General features: G+C 41.1%; 1 protein-coding gene across 1 annotated transcript in view; it reads right to left on the reverse strand.

Moving 5' to 3' along the window:
• Window positions 1-7,320: 7,320 nt before the first annotated feature.
• Window positions 7,321-15,405, reverse strand: part of GNPTAB (N-acetylglucosamine-1-phosphate transferase subunits alpha and beta) — a 127,229-nt gene continuing 119,144 nt past the window's right edge. Inside the window, exons 20-21 of the mRNA XM_077111788.1 lie at window positions 13,539-13,629; window positions 7,321-8,712 (exon numbers count right to left, since the gene is read on the reverse strand). Coding sequence (XP_076967903.1) covers window positions 8,635-8,712; window positions 13,539-13,629 — 169 coding nt within the window. The 3' untranslated portion in view covers window positions 7,321-8,634. The remainder of the gene's footprint in view (window positions 8,713-13,538; window positions 13,630-15,405) is intronic.

Below are 15,405 nucleotides of genomic sequence, written 5' to 3' on the forward strand. Positions count from 1 at the left end.
GTAGGATTTTTAAAAAAATGTTCTACATATAGGTCATGTCATCTGCAAACCGTGAAGTTTTACTTCTTTCTTCCATTTCGGATGGCGTTTATTTCTTTTTTCTTGTATAATTACTCTGGCTAGGACTGCCAGCACAATGTTGGGTAACAGTGGTGACTGTGGGCATCCTTGTGCTGTTCCTGATCTTAGTGGGAAAGCTTTCGGTCTTTCCCAAATGAGTATGATGTTAACCGTGGGTTTTTCATATATTCCCTTTATCTTATTAAGGAAGTTCCCTTCTATTCCTATCCTTTGAACTGTTTTCAAGAAATGATGTTGAATTTTTTCAAAAGCCTTTTCTATATCAAGATGACCGTGTGGTTTTGGCATTTTGATTTATTGATGTGGTGTATTACATCAGTTGATTTTCTTGTGTTGAACCAGCCTTGCATACCTGGAATAAATCTCACTTCATCATGGTGTATAATTCTTTTAATGTGGCACTGGATTCAATTTGTGAGTATTATACTGAGGATTTTTGCCATCTATGTTGCTTAAAGAGACTGGCCTGTAATTCTTTTCTTATAGTATCTTTGTCTGGCTTTGGTAGGATGATGTTGACTTCATAGAATGAGTTAGGTAGTTTTCCCTCCTCTTCAATTTTTTTGAAGAGCTTGAGCAGGGTTGGTATTTATTTTTTGTTGAATGCTCAGTAGACTCCATATGTGAAGCCATCTGGTCCTTGAGTTTTCTTTTTGGGGAGCTTTTTGATGACTGATTCAATCTCCTTACTTGTGATTGGTTTGCTGAGGTCATCTATTTCTTCTCAAGTAGATGTTAGTTGTTTATGCTTTTATAGGAAGTTGTCCATTTCATTTATTTTGTCTAGCTTTTTAGCTTATAATTGCTCGTAGTATCCTCTCATTATCTCCTTTATTTCTGCAGGGTCAAAAGGTATAACCCCTCTCCTATTTCTGATTTTATTTATTTTCATCCTTTTGGGGGGGGGTGGTTAGCCTAGCTAAAGGTCCATTGTTTTTAGTTATTTCTTCAAAGCACCAACTTCTGGTTTTGTTGATTCTGTTGTTTTCATGTTCCCAATTTCATTTATTTCTGCTCTAACCTTTCTTATTTCTTCCCCTCTGTTTGCCTTGGACATACTTTGATGTACTTTCTCTAGTTCCTCCAGGTGAACAGTTAATTCCACGATATTTGTTCTTTCTGCTCTTGGAGTACATCTATCCGGATCTACTCTGTTTGGGGTATGCTGTGCTTCTTAGATCTGTAATTTCATGTCTTTCATAAGAGATGGGAAAGTTTCAGTGATTATTTCCTTCATGATTCTTTCTGCCCCATCCCCCTTCTCTTCTTCTTCTGGGACACCTATAACACATATATTCATGTGTTTCATATCGTCATTCAATTCCGAGACCTTGCTCATGTCTTTCCATTCTTTCCCTATTTGTTCTTCTGTGTGTAGTATTTAAGGTGTGCATCCTCTAGTTCATTAACCTTTTCTTCTGCCTCTTCACATCTGCTATGGTAAGTCTCCAATATGTTTTTCATCTCTTCTATTGTGCTTCTCATTCCCATAAGTTCTGCAATGTTTTTTAAGCTCTCAAGTTCTTTATGGTTGCCTATTTTCGTCTTTATAGCCTTCAACTCTTCTGCCATATTTTTCCTCAACTCGTTGATTTGATTTTTGATGTGATTTTGCATGTCTGTTCAAACATCCTTAGTTGTTTCAACTCCTGTATCTTGTTTGCAATGTTAGTTTCTTTGGGTCTTATCTTCACTTTTTTTTTTAGTATGACTCATAATTTTTTGCTTATGCCTAGGTGTCTAGGCATCAGATTTCCCTTTATTAATTTATTCCAGAGGTTGTTTTCACTCTTTTACCTTGTGTTTTGTTGTTGGTTGGCTTTGTACTGTCTGTTCTTTGGTATTCAGTTCAACTTTTTCGAGACGCCTAGCATACGTTGTGTTTAACCAATCAGAATTTTTCATTGTATTAATCGTTCTTGCCATGCCTACATGGACCTTTTTTTTGAGAAGGGTCTGCCCAATTATGATTGACTCCAACTCAGGTTTTCCGACCAGACAGGTCCAGGTCTCAGGAGGCGGGAGTAATCGATATCAAGTTTTCCTGAGGGTGAGACTCAGCAGGTTGTCAGACTTCCCTACAAAGCCTCTAGACTACTTTTCCTTTCCTGCCCATCAAATAGCACTTATCACCCACAGCTCCTTGTCAGCGTAGTGACATGGTGCCTTTAATTCTCAGAAGACCCTCTCCCTGCCAGGAGCATGGTTAAGACACAGGCTGTGCTAGAAGTCATGCTTAAGCTGTTTCTGATTCCCAGTGCCTGGGGCTGGAACCCTCTGAAGGTGGTTCACCACTTGAGCTGTCCTCTCCAAAAACCTCCATCTTCATTCTTTTTTTCCCCATCAGCCCAGCCTCCTCTGCAATTGGAGCTTGGCTGAGCTACATTCCTTTGCTCCTAGAAGAGACTGCTATTCTAGTTTGCTAGCTGCCAGAATGCAACACACCAGAGATGGATTGGCTTTTAATAAAAGGGGATTTATTTTGTTAGTTCTTTGGAGGACTTCAGGCAGCTAACTTTCAACTGAGGTTCTTTCTTATGCAGGAAGGCACAGGATGGTCTCTGCTGGCCTTCTCTGCAGGCCTCTGGGTTCTAACAACTTTCCCCAGGGTGATTCCTTTCTGCGTCTCCAAAGGCCTGGGCTGAGCTGCAAGAACTGAGATGGGGTATGCTGAGCTGCTTGGGCTGTGCTACGTTGAGCTCTCTCATTTAAGCATCCAGCTTAAATTAAGTCAAACATCATTCATTGCAGCAGGCACGCCTCCTAGGTGACTACAGATGTAATCAGCAACAGATGAGGTTCATTGGCTCATGTCCACAGCAACAGAACTAGGTGCCTTCACCTGGTCAAGTTGACAACTGAATCTAACTACCACATGTCCACCCTTGTCAACTTGGCGACTACATGCATCACCTTAAACAAAAATTCTCTTCTGGCTGTAGACCTGTGAATCTCAAAACAAGTTGTTGGCAATATGCAAAGGAAGATATTTATGGGATACAGGTTTTCATTTCCATAGGGAGAAATTGGAAGAAACACAGATGTAAAACCTGCAGGGCAAGTACCATAGGATTTCAAAGTCTGAAAGTCATTTATCCTTCGGCTTTAGAAAGAGTCAGTCCCACCCTTTCCAAGGGCCTATGCAGTGGCCTGCCTCTTTCCAAATCAACCACGGGGAACATTGAGGAGACCACCTTTTTCTTGGCTCCACTCTCTCCAGGCATCAGGGCCACCCCTGGGCTCTTTGCCATTTCCAGGGCACACACTCAACCCATGTGGTGGCAGCCAGGCTCTCTCCAATCCCCAAGGAGCATGCTATACCTTCTCAAAGGCCTGAGGCTACACAACTCCCCCACTGCAAAGAGAGGGGAGTCTCATCCTCTGACCTCAGAGCAAACTCACCCTCTCCATGTATATGGGTGGGTCCACTCTCCTGACTGAGTCTTCTTGGCTTCAGACCCGAGCATCCATGGTTCTCATTCTGCAAACTCCAATTTGTCCCTTTGTGTCCCCCTTTGTCCAGATTGGCAGTGGTTCTGTTTACACCATCAGTCTCTTCAAGCACTCCAGAACTTCTCTATCATTCTCTTCACAGTTCCTCCAAAATTTTCCCCTTAGCCATCCAAAAAACTGTTCCAACATGTCTGGTATTTGCAAAGTGCAGCAGCACCCCACTCACCAGTACCAAATCTATTCTAGTTTGCTAGTTGCTGGAATGCAACACACCAGAGATGGATTGGCTTTTAATAAAGGGGATTTATTTTGTTAGTTCTTTAGAGGAAAGGCAGCTAACTTTCAACTGAGGTTCTTTCTTATGCAGGAAGGCACAGGATGGTCTCTGCTGGCCTTCTCTCCAGGCCTCTGGGTTCTAACAACTTTCCCCAGGGTGATTTGTTTCTGCATCTCCAAAGGCCTGGGCTGAGCTACGATTTTTTTATGTTTTATATATTTTACCACAATTAAAAGTAAACTAATTGAGACAGGGCATGATGGCAACAGTTAGGTATGGAATTTCGTTAGGCCTCTAGGGCAGTCAGTAAATAGCCAGGGACTATCTGGAACAACTGGGGGACTTCAGTGACCGGATACATATCGTATACCAGTCTGGAAGGGGTGAAGCAGTCGAGATCCCATGCAGAACTGTAAGTGTCCCAAGCTATGCAGGCTGGTGTCCCTCTCCCATGGAACAGCAGGATGTTTTAGAGTTGGCTCTCTGAGGGGAAAGAAGCCCTCTCTATTAGGAGCAAGGAATGTTGCTCAACAAAGTTCCAATTATGAAATTAACAAATTCGACTGTCGAATACAAGCTCTGAGCACAGATAAACCTGGAGGAAGCACGAAAGGAACTGGGAAGTTTCACCCTGGTAAAGAGGAGGCGGTGCTGATGAAAAAAGAAAAAAAACAAAGCCTTTTGCAATTGGATGAGCTCAAAATACTAGAAAAGTAATGGGCCCCAAGAAAAGAATGACATAGAGCCAGGTACCAACTCCAGTTTCTGATTGGCAAGTCTGGGGGCCTGGTGTCCAGCTCTGAAAAAGATTTTTTTCTCTCCATTTTAATAATTTCTAAGTAGACAAATTCTTTTGACAATAAGTGCATTAACAAGGTTGTGTAACTGTCACCACTATTTCCAGATTATTTGCATTAGCCTAGATCAGAACTCACACTCATTTAAATAACTTCCCATTTCTCCCTCCCCCCATTCCAGGAACGATTGACAGCTATCAGCAAGCAGACAGAAACGATGTGCCATCACTCCAGGCTTGCTCTCTTTCCCCACCCACTTGCAGAGGGCAGAAAGGCACAAGATGGAAGGAGGCTGGGACCCTGAATGACATATGGAAGATCACCTGCCTAATCAGGAACTCTGGCACTGGACAGTGATGGGAACAAAAAATAAGTTTTTATTGTATTAACCCATTGAGACTTTGTGTTTTATCTGTTAAGCAGGAAGTATGCTTTATCTTAACCAGTACAAAGTTCAATTTGTTTCATTTATCATCTTCTGACCCTTCTGTTGATATTTTTAACCAATAAAACATTTTTTTAATCCTGAAACTTTTTTCTCCTCTAGCCACCAAGTCACCATCCCCTTTTATTCACCCTAATTCTTACTGTCCACCCAAAGATGCTCCCAAAGTTGTTTAAGAACTTCTTTTTCTGTATGCTTTCCTTAATCCACCCACTGACTCTGTGCTCATTTGTACACAAGATATAACCATCACCTTACACAGGTGTCTCCCAGATCTCATCTAGCTTCTCAACTGGACTTCTTGATTATCATCTGCCTGGCCAATACCATAAACTCAATATATTTAAAAGAAAACACTCATCTTTGCCCTGAATCCAGTAAAAACAGACATCTTATTGGGACCTAAATTTAAAAAGACAACTGAAATAGACATTTTTCAGACAACTGGAGAAATATGATTATGGACTGGCTATTCGACGATAAAGCATTAAGTTTGTTAGGTCTGGGAATGATATGGTTATATTAAAAAAGTCCACATTTTTAAAGAGATGAATAATGACTCTATATAGGGTGAAATGACATGAAATCTGGGATTTTCTTTAAAATATATCAACAAGGAAACAAATTAAAAGGATGGAGCAAACAAATGTGGCAAATCTTGATAATGGTTGAACAGATGGGAATTCACTGTTAGTCTTTCTACTTTTTTGTACGTTTTAAAATTTTTTTACAACCTTTTAATGTTTTCTTTTTCTTTTATCATTACAATGTTTTTAAAGAAAGAAAATTCTATGAGATTATAATGTAGATTCTCTTTTTTAGTCCCGCCTAGGTGGTAAATTGCATTGATTTTCAAATGTTGGGCTAAACTTGCATTTCTGGAGTCGACCCAACTTGATCATAAAGTGTTGTCCTTTAGGGAATAATCACTGGATTTGGCTCCCTAGTGCTCGGTTTGGGACTTTTGAGGTAGACTGGTCTATGGTTTTCCTTTCTTGTGGTGTCTAAGCCAGGCTCACGGTCAGTGCTGTATTAACCCTATGGAAAGAGATAGAGAGTATTTTCCTTCATTTTTACTCTCTGGAGGAGTCTGTGTGGGATTGTTGCTGTTTCTTCCTTAAATGTTTTGACCAGAATAGTGATAACACTCACTTTTAAGTCCTTGACATGTTGGTCACGATTTATATATGTAGAAATAATGGAAACATAAACATATTTGAAGAAATAAAGTAGGCAAAAATAATTTTTAAATTAGAAAATGTGTCATTTCTTAGTTAAGGACAAATATATTCATGTGACCCCAATGACTGGGCTGGAAACCTTCTCCCTGGCATGGATAACAATCTTGTGCAAAAACTTTCATTATCACCATCATCTCACCATTGACATTTACCAGGCAGGACTCTACCAGGTACTGGGCTGAGTGTATCACACATTAATCACCATAAGCGCATGATGCAGATACAGTATTATCGCCCACATTTTAAAAGAATGTGCTGAAAACATACCCGAAGTGCAGGACCCAGGACCTGAGGTCCAGCACTGACCGCAGAGCGCATGCCCTTCACCCACACGCGCGCTGTCTGGTGGGGAGGGGAAGCAGCCTGGGCTGCACTGTCACCTCCAGCTCTAACTGGCTGTGAGACTTTCAACAAGTCACATCATTTTCCTGGCCTTGCTTTCCTCACTGAAAAACTGCAAGGTTGTCCACACAGTGTTTTCAAAATATGTCTGCATACTGCCTTGGGGATCCGGCAGGCTGAGCAGCTTTCCTTCTTCTGTATTACACATAGGCATTCTACTGAATTTTATTTTGAACTAATCGTTCCAAAACTTTAAACTTTTTGAAGGCCATTAGACGCAGCAACTTCTGAGATTACTCTGTTCTAAATGACCATGAATTCTACCATCCATCCCATAAGCTCTTAATTACTTGTGGACTGTGTTCATCTAACCACAGAAATCTTTATCACACCCAAATATTCATTTCACTACACAATTTTTTAAAAATAAATTCTCTACTTCTAGAATGATACCTAAATTTTATCACATGATAAACCCCATTTAGAGCCTAATTTTCCACTATAAAACAATATTCTCCAGTACTATATAATCCTATCCTCTCCTTGTACTGCTCTCTACCTATTTTAGTGGGGTTCAGTACAGACAACTAAAATCTTAAGTTACCTTGTCAGAACCTTACACACTGTACAGACACTCAAGTAACTGCTGAATCTAAATAACAAATTAAAACTCAAAGCATCAGACAAAACATAACTTTTTATGAGACTTCAGTTTCTGAAATACAGAACTCTTAAAGCACATCCACAGTATTTACATTTCAAGTTCTTTTTACAAAATATGTGTGTTATTTTGAAAGAATACTGTGACATGATGATCTGAAATACTTGTTGGAGAGTTCAAAAAGGATTCATGGAATCTGGTCTCCACAAATCCACTGTACAGTGACATAAAATACAACTGAATGGCAGGGGTGATCCATACATAAAAATACTAATTCTCTATATGTAGAGACAGCAAACTGTAGCCTGTGGGCCAAATCTGGCTAATGGCCTATTTTTGTACATGTTTTTCACATTTTTTACATTTTTAAAGAGTTGTAAAAAGAAAAAAGGAAAGACAAAGTGATGTATGTGGCCTGAAGCCCAAAATATTTACCATCTGGCCTTGTACGGGAAAAGTATACTGATCCCTGCTCTATCCAATAGCTACTGGAATTCATGGTGAGCATTAAACAAGACACCACTGTAGAGTGCCAGTACCATCAGCACAACTCATTTCTAAAATGAGGCACTTCTGTTTGAATATATACATTTCTAAAACATAATTATATCATATAAGCAGCACAGCTGCTTAACTCTAGCCCTTTGTGATTAGGCCTCCACAAGAAATCACGACATTCTTAGGAGCTGAAGAAAATAACCACAAAGTATTTCAGGTGTCAGTCGCTGTACTCCTCAGCAGTGAGACACCACTCGCCACCTTAAAACCCCTAATTTAGGTATTGCCAATTAAAGGTGATATTGCTGCATAATTTAAATAATATCTATAAAAACATGTTCAGACAACCCAATTCACTGTTACTGAAAGCAAGAATAACTAGTTTAACTTAGTAGCTACTTATTTTTAAAATGGGAAATGGAAAAATAAAAAAATAGCGAAATCCTAGCAATTGGCTTTGGAACTCAAAGAGTATTTGGGCATCTTAACCAGTTGCTTCCAAGCTGGTATCGGCTTCCATTCAAGTTAGCTTGCAAAGACTGCTATGGGAAATTACAGTTTCTCATCAGTGAGTCTTTTGATTTAAAAGGACAGGTCCATGAGCAAATAATTTAAAAAGTAAAACCAGTTCAGAGTTGCTCAGCGCACAAGTATCCAGCAAACGGGGTAAATGGTTCCCAGCCAGCATCTGCGTTCATGCCACAAAACAAGGGCTGCGCTACACTCTTCCTTCCTCAGGCTGAGCTGGCTACGTATGGCACCATGAGCATGTGGCCGTGACATCAAGTTTCGAAACACTCAGTAAATGCTGAGGTAGATGACGCTCCAGTGAAGACCTCCTATACTCTGATTCGATCGGGACTGGCTTCTTTGAGTATCCTCCTTCTGGGAAACAGCTTCCGCTTAAGTGTAATTAACTAAATGATGAAAGAGAGGAAATAAATTTTAATTCTCCTTGTTGACAAAAGCCTACAGGTACATTTAAGCTTTCTTTCTGAAAGCGATAATCCCATAATCATTTCTGCATCAAACCATCCATCAAAAATGGATCGAAAACCTCCATCATTTCTCCCCCAGAATACTAATTTCGTCCACTTTTGTAGAGGCAGTTTGCCTAGGTATGTGCCCATAAGAGACCCAAAAGATTTTAAATTATTTTGGTGCAAGTTTCATTTATTCTAAGACCTTTAACTATGGATTTCTATACAGTCATTATCAAGCATATTTATCTTCAAGTAGATGTCTGTCAAGTACTCCTACTGAAAAGACACTGGCTTTATTTAGCCATTAAGGCACTGTCTTTGGATTTGAAAACAAACACATATATAAAATAGGATCCTTAAAAAAAAACTATTAAAAATCCTATCAACACTTTTCCTGTATTTACCCACAGCAGTGATCATTTGAAATCACATGAAATACCTGAAATACAAATGGGCTGTAATACAAAAGTTCACTTATGAATTATAGAACTTGGATAAATACTTTTTTCTCACAGAAACAGTTTATCCACAATACATTTAAAATAGAAAACCTGACCATTATACTATAGTTTGAATGAGGGGAAAAATGTGCACTTTATGGTTTCAATGTGGGATCCTGATTATTCATCTTGCCTGAATTAAGGAGTTTGATTTGAGAAGGCAAAGTGCATGGTACTGGAATGGAGAGGAAAATGAACTTCCCCTTCCTTTGCCTGTCCCCTGCCTCGCGGCTCCCATGTTCTTTGCTGGTGTGAATAGCAGTGGGAGGGATGGATACCGCCTGCTCCCTTCCATGACCACCACCTGCTCCTCTGAGCCAAGGCCCTCTCCTCTGGTCCCAGGCCAGCACACAACAGACTCAGCTTCCCCACCGGGCTCCTGTGCTAAAACCAGGGACACAGCCTTTTTTGAGAATTTTCCTATGAGTTTTACCTGCCAAGGACAATGGTAGCAAATATGAGTAAGACTTAGAGCCCCTGGAAGGGCTGAAGTTGAAGGTGAAGTTGCAGTCTTGCTTACCCAACCTCTATTTCCTGAACTTCATTCCATCTATAGCAGGAAGCCAAGTCTCTGTTTATCCTAAAACTCACAATACTGGAGCCTCCTCCTCTAAGTTTTATGATTTCTCAGTGACAACTAGAAGAGCTCCACTCAGCACTTAGCTTGAGATTGGCGGTGGAGACGAAGTGTGTTTGCTCTGTCAGTTAGGTCCACCTAGACCCTCCTCATTCCTCTCTCCCTTCAATCCTTTTTTCCTTCAGATCATTTCATCCCCGTGGCCTAATGAAGGATTCTCCAATCCCCCTTTTTTTTTCATGGGCAGGCACCAGGAATTGAACCCGGGTCTCTGGCATGGCAGGCAAGAACTCTGCCACTGATCCACCATGGCCCGCCCCAATCCCTTTCTTTTTACCTCACAAACCTTTCTCTCATCAATTCAAACTCTATCCCTGTTTCTGGACCCTCTCCTCAAGAAAGGAGTATATAGTATGGCACCACTAATATGAACTGACATTCAGGAGCGAACTTGGAGAACTGAAGTTAAGAACACAGGTTATCAGGGGAGAGAAACAGGGTAGAGATTGGGCATTTGGTACTGAAGGAATACAGACTGTGCAACAGGACGGACTGTAAAAATTCAGAAATGGATAGCACAATAATACCTGATGGCAGAACAATAATATAAATACACTGAATGAAGCTGAGTGTGAGCATGGTTGAGGGAGAAGGGCTGGGGGCACGCACGTATGACACCAGAAGGAAAGAGAGAGGCTAAAGACTGAGATGCGATATCTTAGGAATGCCTAGAGTGGACAATGATAGTGACTGTTTGTACAAATATAAACATAAAAGTGTTTCTACAAGAGGGGGAACAAATGAATGTCAATATTGCAAGGTGTTGAAAATGGATGGTATACAGGAAAAAGTACAATCAATGCAAGCTAGGGTGTACAGTCCACAGTAACACTGTAATATGCGTTCACTAAATATAACAACGGCATTATGCCAAAACTGAATGTCAACAAGTGGGGAGTATGGAGGAGGGGTATGGATTCTTTGAAGAAGAAAAGGAAACGTCTTCATACAGATTATGGTGGCAAAAGTGAGTCTATTTACTTAGACGCACATAAAACTGTTTAAAAATAGAGAGAAACAAGTGCTAGAGAAGATTCACTGTTTGACTGTTTGACAGGTAGGGAAGCTGAGCGGTGCAGCCCCTTGGAGGGCAGTGTGGTGGCTCCACAGGAGGCCAGGGGTGGGGCTGCCACCTGATCCAGGAGGAACTGAGTGTGGGGACAAGAATGGACATTTGCACACTGGTGCAATGTTCTTGCACACAAGGACACTGGTAGCAAATATGAATAAGACTTAGAGCCCCTGGAAGGGCTGAAGTTGAAGGTGAAGTTGCAGTCTTGCTTACCCAACCTCTATTTCCTGAACTTCATTCCATCTATAGCAGGAAGCCAAGTCTCTGTTTATCCTAAAACTCACAATGCTGGAGCCTTGTGGCAGTTTTGTGATTTCCAATGGATGGAGACGGCCTAAGGGTACAACGACTGAGGGAAGGAAGGGGGAACTGTGGAGTTTACAATCAATGGGCTACTGAGGGGCTGCAGGAAGGAATGCGGTTGTGAGGCATGTAACCAGGTGAATGAACCTTAAGGACACTATGTTGAATGAAATGGCAGAAACAAAGACAAGTCTTATCATGCCTCACTCATATGAACCTACTATAATGTATAAACTCAGAGAACTGAGGTTGAGAGCACAGGGATCAGGTTGGGACCTACTGTAAAGGGTCTTGGATTGTGAGCTCTTACAGCAGCCACATATGTTCAGAAGCTGTAACTGTTTTTTCTAAATTCTGAGATACTGAGCTCGTTCTCTGAAACTTTGGGCATGTATGTGGCACCTGAGACTCTGAGTTAGAGCTCTAAAGCTATGAATGTCAGCAGTACTCCATACAGGAACTGTTAAAAAAGTTGAAGAGATCAGACTTCGAATAGAGATATGAATGAAGCGGATCTGGATAGGACTAGGTAAATCAGAATACAGGGTAAAGAATGACACGGTCCATATTTTAAAACCTTGACTTCTATGTGAATCCAAAGGAAGGGATGTTTACTTGGTGCAAAATTTGTATTTTGGGAGTGCATTATCTAATTTACCATGTATGATCCGTTTATTTTAACACCATAATTACATGGAATCTTGAATAGGGCATGATATCCTTTTGGTTTGCACAGGTTAATGTGGCACTACGATATATCCCAGAGTAATTTGGGCAGAGAATTAAAAAGTATTTGCAAAGTCTCCTTGGGAAGACTGGGCAGAAGGTATGAAATATTAAACTTCCCCATCTGGGGAATTCCTGATATTTCCCTAAGCAGTGGGGACAACTAATTCAATAGGCTAAGCCCTCAATCTTAGGGTTCGTCCCTATGAAACTTATTCTTACAAAGGAGAACCTAAGCCTTAAAATTATGCCTAAGAGTCACCCTCCAGAGAACCTCTTTTGTTGCTCAGATGTGGTCTCTGTCTCTAAGCCAACTTGGCAGGTGAACTCATTGTCCTCCCCCTCTACATGGGACATGACTCCCAGAGGTGTAGATCTCCCTGACAACATGGGACAGGACTCCTGGGATGAGCCAGGACCCATCATCATGGGACTGAGAAAGCCTTCTTGACCAAAAAAGGGGAAGAGAGAAACGAGATAAGATAAAGTGTCAGTGGCTGAGAGATTTCAGAGTGGAGAGGTTATCCTGGAGGCTATTCTTATGCATTATAAAGACATCCCTTTTTAGTTTATGGTGTATTGGAGTGGCTGGATGGAAGTAACTGAAACTGTTGAGCTATGTGCCAGTAGCCTTGATTCTTGAAGACGATAATTATATAGTTTTTACAATGTGACCATATGATTGTGAAAACCTGTGTTTGATGCTCCTTTTAACCAGGGTATGGACAGATGAAAAACATAAGGATAAAAATAAACAAATAATAGGGGGGATAGAGGGTAAAAAATTGGGTAGATTGAAATCCTAGCGGTCAATGAGAGAGAGGGGTGAGAGGTATGGGATGTATTTGCTTTTTTTTTCTTTTTATTTCTTTTTCTGGGGTGATGCAAATGTTCTAAAAATGATCCTGATGATGAATACACAACTGTGATGATACTGTGAGCCACTGATTGTGTATCATGCATGGACTGCATATGTGTGAAAATTTTGAGATAAAGAAAAGAAGGAAGCGTGTGCCCACAGAGGTGAGCCCAGGTGTAGAAGTCGGACACAGGGAAGAGGAGGGAGGCTCCCCAGCGATGCACAGGCAGTGTGAGTGCGAGCCTGTGGGCACTCTGTGCCACATCCACAGAACCATGGGAGGGCTAACGATAAGAGCTGTCAACTTTGAAAAGGTTAAAAGAAGCAAAATTGGAGACCCAAACAAAGTTGGTTTCAGAAGAGGATTCTAGCTGTTTTCCTATCATGAAAAATCTTAGAGCATTTTAGTTTTAGCTTAAAGCCTCAATTTAAACCAATGGGTCTCAAGTGAAAAGAATTATGGTAATGGCTTTGGATAATAAATTAATAAAGGGCTGAACGTCTGTTGCCTGAATATTATGAAATATTTTTGACATAATGACATATAAGTCAAAAGGAATAAATTAAGATTCTAGTTGTGAATGTGTATCATTTTCTAAAAGAATCAGATACTGAAGTCTAAAAAATACTGTTTAATAGCCACATAAAATGTACAAAACTTACCTGTTCAGCAAAAAATGAGAATACAGTAAACATAATCAATGTTGCAAGTATACAATGGGTCCAAAATTTCAATTTATCTCGATACGTCCTCCTGTTCAGGGAAAGAAGAAAGTAAACATGTGCCTCCGTATCTGGCTTCACTGTCATTAGTTATGATTATTTATACACTAGTCTTGCAAAAACAACATCGTAAAAGACAAAAATGTTGTTTGAAGACAATTCTAAAATGTTAACACAATATATATTTGCAGCATGAATTCAGAGTTTTCTTTATAACATAGTAAATTTCATACTTCAATTAGTAGAAGTTAACCAGGGTGCAGAGAAGATCTTAAGAGAAAATTACTGTTAGCACATAAAATAACTTCCATTTTCAGTTCTTTTTCATATTCCTTTATTCTGTCATATAGTCATTCAGTAAACACGGCAGATATGGAGACATGAACAAGATTTTGAGAGTTCTAAAAAGTTCACAAACCTGGGAGTCACTGACATGCAGACAATTAACCACCACAAAAGGTGGACAGAAATACACATTACAACAAGCAAAGTCTTGTGAAAAACATAGAGAAATGAGGAACGCGCCACAGAGGAGGTGGCGTTACACTCAGGCATTAAATGGGGAGGCACGTCTTTGGCTGAGAACAGGACCCGCACAGCGGAGTCAGAGATCCAAGCTGAGTCCTGCAGAACTGAAGCCCATCCAGCCCCAGGCGGCCAGTGAGGGTGAGGCCATGGAAAGGCAGGTGGATGTGGACTGCGGTTGTTCTTGGAAACCACACTTCACACTCTGGCAGGAAGAGGATGAAGTGGCAGGGGTGGTGGACAGGTGGTGGCAGTAGTGACAAGAGCAGGGTAAAAACCATGGCCACTCTAAGGACAAATGGAGCAGTGGCCAGAGGCAGGCCATCCAATTAGTATAGGCAGGAGGAAAAATGAGGGGCTGGACAAGGGCAGTGAGCAAGAAAAGAACCAAGTAACAAAGAGACACTCTGGGGGCAAAATTAACTGGACTTGGAGACCATAAGACATTGGGGAAAAAGAGAGGCAGTACTGTGCAGTTTTCTCATCTGTAATTTGTAAACAATGAATAATTTGTAATGAAGGCTAAATAAAAATGCTTAGCATAGGGCCAGGGAGAGACACTAATAACTGCACCAAATTCAGATCTCAGTTCTGAATTCCAGACTCTCCTTTACAGTTGCTTGGGGTGGGCTTCTTTATCTCAGGCCAGGTGCTCAAAATGGCACTCTCCTATCCACTGCTCTTCCTCCTGCATTTCCTGCGTACAGTTACGGGGTGCAGTCAGTGCTGTCAATTCTACCATCTATAGTGCCACACAGAATCAACGCGCAATTTAAAGAGCTAATGAGTCCCAGGCTATCACACAGCCAAAGTGCTGCCCCAGCAATCAGAGAACCTAGACAGCTTCCCTCAGTCACAATTCGGTGAGCACCTACTATGTGCTACATGTTAGGGGGGCAGTGTGGGCTCAGAGATGGGTGAGACACAATCTTCTATCTACTGGGAGAGACAACCAGATACACCGCTGTAAGCACTCTGCCCAATTAAGGAAGAAGGTTTTGAAGGATCAGGAAGAAAGTCGATGTAGGAGACCAGGGCAAGACGACAGAGACTCAGGAACATGATGTCATGATGGTAAAGAAGCCACTTCCACTAATAGAACTGGCTGCTCCCTCCTCTGTGTTTCAGGAACCTGAATCCCCCATGGCACTCATGTACCGTGTCATGATCATCTGCTTGGGAGCTGTTTTGCTGGACAGGCCATGAGTGCCTCAAGGCCTGGCATCACAGCCTTCATCTTTGTATTCTTAGCACCTGGCAGGGGAGAAGGCTAGGGGCCATA

Source organism: Tamandua tetradactyla, chromosome 7 (assembly GCF_023851605.1).
Source record: "Tamandua tetradactyla isolate mTamTet1 chromosome 7, mTamTet1.pri, whole genome shotgun sequence".
In the NCBI taxonomy this organism is placed as follows: domain Eukaryota; kingdom Metazoa; phylum Chordata; class Mammalia; order Pilosa; family Myrmecophagidae; genus Tamandua; species Tamandua tetradactyla.